This window comes from Astatotilapia calliptera, chromosome 14 (assembly GCF_964374335.1).
Source record: "Astatotilapia calliptera chromosome 14, fAstCal68.1, whole genome shotgun sequence".
NCBI classification, from domain to species: Eukaryota; Metazoa; Chordata; class Actinopteri; order Cichliformes; family Cichlidae; genus Astatotilapia; species Astatotilapia calliptera.
This window is the reverse complement of record NC_137435.1, coordinates 14,393,579-14,401,877: the sequence shown is the minus strand read 5'-3', so window position 1 is coordinate 14,401,877 and position 8,299 is coordinate 14,393,579. Positions and strand designations below refer to the sequence as shown.

At 38.2% G+C, this 8,299-nt stretch overlaps 1 protein-coding gene across 1 annotated transcript; it reads right to left on the bottom strand.

Annotated features, from left to right (window-relative positions):
• Window positions 1–3,156: 3,156 nt before the first annotated feature.
• On the bottom strand, window positions 3,157–6,493 carry LOC113037013 (extracellular calcium-sensing receptor-like). Its single transcript, XM_026193707.2, has 7 exons — window positions 6,218–6,493; window positions 5,830–6,119; window positions 5,418–5,713; window positions 4,770–4,975; window positions 4,405–4,626; window positions 4,201–4,324; window positions 3,157–4,120 (listed from the first exon to the last, which is right to left on the bottom strand). The coding sequence occupies exons 1-7, from the start codon at window positions 6,476–6,478 to the stop codon at window positions 3,216–3,218; spliced, it is 2,304 nt and encodes a 767-aa protein (XP_026049492.2). The 5' UTR covers window positions 6,479–6,493; the 3' UTR covers window positions 3,157–3,215.
• Window positions 6,494–8,299: the final 1,806 nt, after the last annotated feature.

Sequence of the window (8,299 nt, the reverse complement as noted above, 5' to 3'; positions counted from 1 at the left end):
TGCTGAGGATTTTCTATGAGTCTGTTGTGGCCAGTGCGATCCTCTATGCTGTTGCATGCTGGGGGAGCAGGCTGAGGGTCGCAGATGCCAACAGACTCAATAAACTAATCCGTAAGGCCAGCAATGTTGTGGGGATGGAGCTGGACTCCCTCAAGGTGGTGTCGGAGAGGCGGATGCTGTCCAAGATAAAGACAATGTTGGATAACACCTCCCACCCACTCCATGACATGCTGGTCAGTCACAGGAGCACGTTCAGTGAGAGACTGAGTTTACCGAAAAGCACCACTGAACGACACAGGAAATCTTTCCTGCCTGTGGCCATCTCCCTGTACAACGCATCCACTTAACACACTGTTTGCTGCTATAACTACACATGTTTCTTTTTCAGCTATTTATTTATGAGTGACTTATGTATGTATGTGTGTATATATATGTATATATTGTACTATTCTTAGTTAGTGTATTGTCTGCCTTGTCTTAATGTTGGTTTATAATGGAGCACTGTAACAAAACATAATTTCCCCCAGGGATCAATAAAGTATTCTGATTCTGATTTTAAAGAGTACTTAGCAGAAATATTATGCAACCTAACTAATAGGGTTGCAAGCTCCCAGCAAAAAAAAATAGGGAACCACCCTCCACCTCATGATGCTTAATAGACGTAATCGACTTTAATTTGATGCAGTGTGAAAAGAAATGCACAGAAATAAATTATTTTTCGTGAATAATTAAATAAATTCAACATCTTTCTTCAACAGAATTGCAGACTGCACAGATGGTATCTTTCCAAAGGAAAAAGTAGTATAGCTTACTAGGGTATATTAGACTTAACTGTTACTATATACAGTAATGGACTTCTATACATTTTACATCAGATTAAAACTTTGGGTGTAAGATTCAGATAATCATTTATTAAAAGCTAGACATTTTAAATGAGAATAAGAAAGAAAAGCATGTCTTTGTGCCCTCCTTTTCCCTGTTAATGCCCTATCGGCCCCCCTGGCTAAACTTTGCTAGATCCGCCACTGCACAGTTACCAGCCGTCAGCTACGTAGAAAAAGATCCTGGTGTAGAAAGTAATATTAAATAAATTCTAACAACAGCTTATCAAGCTTAAACGTGCTGCTGTTGTTCAGCCGCTGGTTTCCTCTTTCTGGCACGAAGTGGGCCAAAAACAAAGAAGAGAGACAGACTCGCAACAGAAAAGCCGATCAGCTGATCATTAATCAGTTTCATGATTGAAGTACCAGCAGGAGAGGGAGAGAAGAGGCACTAGCTCTATATATCGGTTGTTAAGCTTAACATGGGAATGCTTTACAAACATTCAGAGATGAACTTACACACTTGCTTTACTTCTCTTGGGGATCACTTCCTCGGAGATGAAATGCCACCGGTTTGGTAGCAAGGCTACAAATACACACAGCTGCTCTATCACATGATGCATACTGCTCCGAGTGCTACGGTTATGAGCCGAGTTATGCCATGTCGCAAGTTTTGTGAGGTGCTTTTTTGATATTTAATGGATCGGATTACATTTTTTATTTATATCCGATCCAGTAATTTACATCAGTATCGGACCGATACCGATACGTAATATCGGATCGGTCCATCTCTAGTTTCAAGGCAAATTCAGGAAACCCCTAGGAGTAACTCCCTCTTAATGCCTGTCCACTGAGAGGGTTACTAGAGCCTCACCCCATATAAATCAACTTATATAAATGTAAAGGTATTATTATAATAATTAATTCCATTTTATTTAATTCAATTTACTTTTATGTATAAAATTAGTGGCCTGAATAAATAGAGGAGCTGAGCTTCTAACTGATCAACATGTGGTGGTATATTGCCTATATGGAGTTGGTGTGGTGCTTGGTGCCTTTCATGGCAGTCAACCCTGAACCAGATGCATCAACCCTGACACCACAACTGACGGGCACTATAGCAAGAGAATTTGAGTGCAGCTTTAGTATTACTCAAAAGTCAAGGAGGCCATAGAGCACGACTTTTTGTTACATTGTCAAATGACACTGCCTTACAATGAGTGAACAATTATTGAACCTGCAAAATAGGAATGGTTTTATAGGTGATTGCCACTGAGATTTCCTCAGTTGTCTTTTCTGAATGCTTTTCTTTCTCACTTTTTTTTTTTTTTTGCCTTTGCTAGGGTCACTGTCACTACTGGTAGCATGAAGTGATACCTGAACCCTACAGAGGTTTCACAGGTAATCCTGCCCTTTCAGAATGGCACATCAATACCTACATTTGCAGAAACATTGTTGTATCTCTGAAGACAGTCTAAAGAACAGGTGATTCCAGGAGACAAACAGTTATTCTAAGAGAGCTTATTGCACACAGGAGGAGAATTTGGTCCCTAACCCATCATCAAGACCGTTATTTGTTTTTGTGTGCAGGAAAGAACTGGATGAGCATTGGCATCACCCTACAAAATTACCTCCAGCAGACCACTGCTATGAATGTTTCTGACCAAATATTCAGAAGCAGACTTAATAATGGTGGCCTAAGGGCCTGATATAATGTACTGGGCCCAGTACTGATGGCTCAGCATCATGGAGCCCACTTGGCATTTGCCATAGACTGCTAGAATTGGCTGTTCTACCATTGGCTCCCTGTACATTTCAAACATGAGGGCATGCAATGATTATTACATGAGTACATGTAATAAATGTCAAAGGGTTGGAAGAAACCATGGAGAATGTTGTATGCCTGTAACACTGTTCACCATGACTGGTTTGATGATGGGTCACCACTAATCTGGGTAAGCATATTAATTTTACAGTTTACTTTATAAAGGCGAAACAATTACAGTACCCAACCAAAATAGTCCTTTGTTTCTGTAAATTTAAGAAACTCCCAACAAAAGTGTTTATTTCTTTGAGCAGTTTGATTATACTATGACTGAGTATGATTTAGTGTTTGATACAAAATGAAATGGTAAAAGAAATCAAACTGCTAGAAGAAATTGTATCAGGCCACTGAGAAATAACTCAGAACCACACACTGAGTGTTAAATATGACTTTACATTTATTTATGTGATTGACTCTCAATGAAATATCCATACACTAAATAATTACATGTACAAAAAAATAAATAATGACATATGAATTTGAACTTAGCAACAACAACAAAAATACTTTGAAGGGGCACAATTTAAGTTTGCGATTAGAATATTCACCATTTTCCGATTGTTAATAGACTATGATTGATTTTTGTTCATTAAATATTTCTTGGTGTTCTTCTCAGGCTTAAACAATATGATAAAACACTTTGGAGCAAATATACACATTATTAGACCAAAGCTGGAGGCCAGAATGGCAAAAATCTCCACAACCACTGTAAATTTCCCAGGAGAGCTGACATATGCTGGGATAAAGGTGATCCACACTGCACAGAATATCAGCATGCTGAAAGTGATAAGCTTGGCTTCATTGAAATTATCAGGTAATTTGCGGGCTAAGACAGCTAAAACAAAACAAAAGGCAGCAAGTAGGCCTATGTAACCGAGAACAGCCCAGAAGCCAACAGCAGAGCCTAATGAACATTCCAATATGATTTTCTCCTTGTATGTGGTTAGATTTTTTATTGGAAAAGGAGGGCTCACTACCAACCAAATAGTACATATTAAAACTTGAATAAAGGTGAAAGACACAACAGTCATTCTTTGTTGTGGAGGACCAAACCATTTCATGACATTGCTACCTGGAAGTGTCGCTTTAAAAGCCATTAAAACCACTATGGTTTTCCCAAGTACACAGGAGATACAGAGCACAAAGGTGATCCCAAATGCAGTGTGACGCAGCATGCAGGACCACTCTGATGGTGCTCCAATGAAAGTTAATGAACATAAGAAACACAGAGTGAGAGAGATGAGCAGCAGAAAGCTCAGCTCAGAGTTGTTGGCCCTAACTATTGGAGATGTCCTGTGATGAAAGAATATAGCCGCCGTGATAATAGCCAGAAAAGCACCCACAACTGAGAATGTAGCCAGGATAATTCCTAGGATGCCTTGAAAGGAAAGATACTCTACAGGCTTAGGGATACAAGTGTCTCTCTTTGCATTAGGCCAGAATTCCGTGAGACAGCGTAGACAATCAGCAGAATCTGAATAAAGAAAAAAAAAAAGAGAGACTTCTGGGAAGCGTAAAACCATTTTAAATGCTTGGACAAAAATTTGATTTTACCTGTTGTATTACTGATCTCTCCCTCAGGACACGCTATACAGTCATAGCAGCAGATGGGTTTTCCTTTCTGCAGTACTTTACGAGTTCCTGGAGGACAACTGTCAGTGCACACTGACACTGGCACCTGTCAACACCCAAAGGTGGCATAATAAATATAAATTATCTTGTTCAGTAGAGTTAGATTCTCATCCTTTGAGTCATTACTTTTCTGCTATCCCCAATCCAGGTAATGTTTCTGTTAATCCAAAATTCGTGGCCCACTGGTAGTGATGCATCATACAGCCCCACAGTTATCATATCAATGATTCCACTTTCACTTTTCTGCCAGTTGACGAGCTCATAAATAGCCACAGGATCCCCATTAGCATTAAATGACACATCATATCCATTTTGGGTAAAATTAACTTTTTTCAGTTCAATTAAAATCTGTAAAAATGAATAAAGAGAGAGCGTGGGAGAGAAAGAAAATACATACAATATTGCAATTATTAATAGTAATACTTTATTTGATCCAAGTTATATTAGAGGTGATGAGGGAAACTGCCATTAAGATATTTATTTCTTCTGACCTGTTTGGACTGCAACTTGGTTAATGTGTCACACTGAGCTGTGACATTTGCTCCTCGACACATTGCATTATGAATGGCATGTGCTATTGCATACACAGCTTTGTACACCATGTTAGTAATTCTGAGCTGAGATGTGTCAGTGTACTGATTATGGAGACTGTTTATGTCTTCTTTTCCATCACATACCTTCTTGTCTGCAGCAGTATCTAAAAATAAACAAAGACAGAACTGACATTTTAAACTCTGAAATTCAAACTAGTCTCAGATCTCATTTATGTACTTACAAATTACATTACCACTGTGATTCATAATCTCAAAAGATTAAAAATATATAGATATGTAAAGTCTGTAATACAAAAACTAAGTCACGTAAACTTCAACTGAATTAGAAGTCATCATAAATCTGTGACGGTTCTCAGACATCCAGGTCATCGTTGTCTAAGGAGCTTGGAAAGAAATGCATCTGGAAGTGCAGATTCTTTTCTTTCCATGTTCCTTAGACAAGGTATCATAAGTATCAATATTTGTAGAGAGCCACCTGTCTCATATTTCATTGCTACCATTAATACTTCAAGCTCATGGATCAACAGTGCACCTTGTAACACCAGAAGTTTGACAGGATCATTTAAACCTAGAAACATTCCTTACTGTTTTTAAGTGTGCAGTTGAATGAACCTTCCCAAAACTCAGCAAGTATTTGAGAAGCAGCCACTTCAGAGGGAGACAGATTCAACAAGAAGTCTCTGAGACCTGAAATTACTGACTTCGGAATCGCAAATCCAATGGCCCCAGCACATAAATGGAATTTCGTTAATTCTGAGTATGTTATCCAAGACTCACTGCCTATCCACTGGCGGGGTGGGGAAGGCTCACGTGAAAGCTCCTCCAGCAGTATCCTCATGTCTCCTAAAGCTGCAAATGCGACAACAACCATAGCTGTAGACCTTGACAAACAACATAGTGCATTAGAAAGATGTTTTTATGTCTTCACATCATCAAATGTTTATTTTAAAGATAATTAAACAAGTTAATGCACAATAAATATCTGTGATGAAGAAACCTGCGGATAACATCTGCCACTCTCTGAATTCTGCTCTGTGGGTCTGTCCGATAAAAAGATACAGAGTATTCCACACAGATCCCCTCTTTCTGTGCTGCTTGGAGAAAAGAAGCCATGCCCTTATTTCCATAATCCGAATCTGACCGAACAGCACCTATCCAAGTCCAGCCAAAGTGTTTCACTAGCTTGGCTAGTGCTTCAGCTTGAATCTGGTCACTGGGAATTGTTCTGAAAAAACTTGGGTACTGCTGCTTGTCAGACAAGCATGCACATGTCGAAAAGTGGCTAACCTAAACCAAAAGAAATAAAACAGTGTAAATGTAAAAGAACCGCAAAATCAAATATCATGCACATGCTTAATGTAAATACAAAAATTGGAAACATTTACTTGGGGAATGTTAAAGGCCCTGATGACTTGTGACAAACTGATGGATGTCGTAGACCCAGAGTCCCCAACAACGGCCATCACCATACCAGATTGTGAGCAATTGTTACCAATAAAAAACACAGGGTCGAAGCCATTTAGAAACTGAAATGCCACATGCACTGCCACAGCCACTGATGCACATGAGTCATAGATCTGATACCCGAGCCTAATTCCGGGCAGCAGCTCTGTGCTGTTGTTAATCTCTTCTATGGCAAAGACCATTGCACGTAATGATTGCAGTTCACTGGTGATAATGCTGCAGAAAGTCAACTCACTGTTAGAAATTAAACTACAGACTTAGGTTAAATGTCACAAGAAAACATTGTAGGAGTTGTGGGTTTTGACCATGGCCAGATAATGACTTCATTGTATAAGGGTACTTCAACACATTGTCTGACCAGTTAAATTCAGCAAAAATGATTATCATGCTCACAAGATCACAAAAATGTATAAATAAATATGTAAAGGCTTGCCATTTCCTGTTCAATTTTTTTTTTAAATTGTTGTTTAACAATATGATTTCTGTTTTCAAAATACAACTATTACTTCCAAGAATATAAATGACTGACTATTGGAATACTTTTCTTGTTTATTTTTTTTTTCAGCACCACACAAGAGCAATGTAATACTACAGAACATAAAACGTGAAAATAGTTTTATTTTTAGACAGTCCAACATGTTTTGAGCACTCTCTTCATCCCAGTACTGACCTTCCTTTGCATTTCACAGGCTCGGGTACGATGGTGTAGTCATTGTAAACTGTGTGTGTGTAGGCATGAAGGGAAAAAGCACCACCAATAACAAAGTCCCCGTCCTTTGAAAATGCAGGTAAACGAGTGCTTCCTTGCAGCTTGCATTTCACAGATGATACTACCGTACCAGCCCAAGCCCCTGTAGACATGGTTGTTTGAGTCAGATGAGCAGCCAATACCAGACCAATTAAAACAGCTGATCTTTCCATCTCTGTCTGACATCCAGCTTGTGCATATGGGCGTACGTTTGTTTTCCCTCGTTTATATAAGTCTTTGGAGAAATCTTTTTTCTTGTTTTTTTTAACCTTCTCAAGTACATCCTCTTACCAAGTATTTTTTTCAAAACCCCCAGATATTAATCATATTCTATGCCGTCCCAGTGTGGTTTGGTGACTTTGAGTTGCCTAGGCCAAAAATCATTTCATAATTAGTTTAACTTTTAACAATTGATATATTTAGAATGTATAAATAGCTTGTCTCACATTAAGAAATTGATCATTTATTAATTATCCATTGATCCAGAACATCCTAAATGTACAAACAATTAGAGCACTTGTATAGCAGTATAAAATAAGAAAAAAAAAGGTATTTAATTTTTGTTTATTTATGTCACTTCTGTGAAACATCATCAAATGTCAGGCAAAAACAAATTAGGATGTCTTTGCTGTCAAAACTGTTCAAATTTTACCTGAAAATTTTTGCTATCAATAAAAGAGTAAGATGAAACATGTAATGACTTGGATGTAGTGATAGAGATTGTCCCCATGGGGGAGAGATTTGTCAATGGAGCAAATGTTGATGATTGATTTGTAGTTGCAAGGAATAGAGAAGCTAAAGATGTGTTTGACAGATAGGATATTAAGGAGAGAAATGCAGGAAAATAGATGGTGGTGGATTCTGCAGAAAGGATGCAAATGACTATGGAAATAATTATCAAGAGACACATTGTGTACCTAAATAGACACTGAGGGTGTAGTATTAACATCTGTATGGCCTAAGGCCTCTTTCTACATCATTTTCAATTACTATCTCCTGCATAACTTTGACAGTATACCAAGGGATTTGGGAAATTTGAATGCTGAGTTGGCTGTATGAAGCTGTCATTGTAGAACCTATACCTACAGGCTCTGCACATGCGCAGCTTAAAAATAAATGCACAATTGTTAGCAAGACGTTAACATCAGTGTTTGTCTTGATGCATGCTCAATTATCCAGGTAAAGAAATACCCAAAAAGTTGATTTTTAAATACCCAAAACTGAACATTGATTCAGCGTAACATCTTAAAGTTTC

Bases quoted from the DNA above. Each gene is read 5' to 3' on its own strand.
- LOC113037013 (XM_026193707.2), bottom strand. From the start codon at position 6,478: ATGGTCTTTGCCATAGAAGAGATTAACAACAGCACAGAGCTGCTGCCC. The intron at 5,714-5,829 runs GTTTCTTCATCA...TTGTTTGTCAAG, and splicing joins GTGGCAGATGTTATCCGCAG to GTCTACAGCTATGGTTGTTG. The intron at 4,627-4,769 runs GTCAGAAGAAAT...TCATTTTTACAG, and splicing joins CCAAGTTGCAGTCCAAACAG to ATTTTAATTGAACTGAAAAA.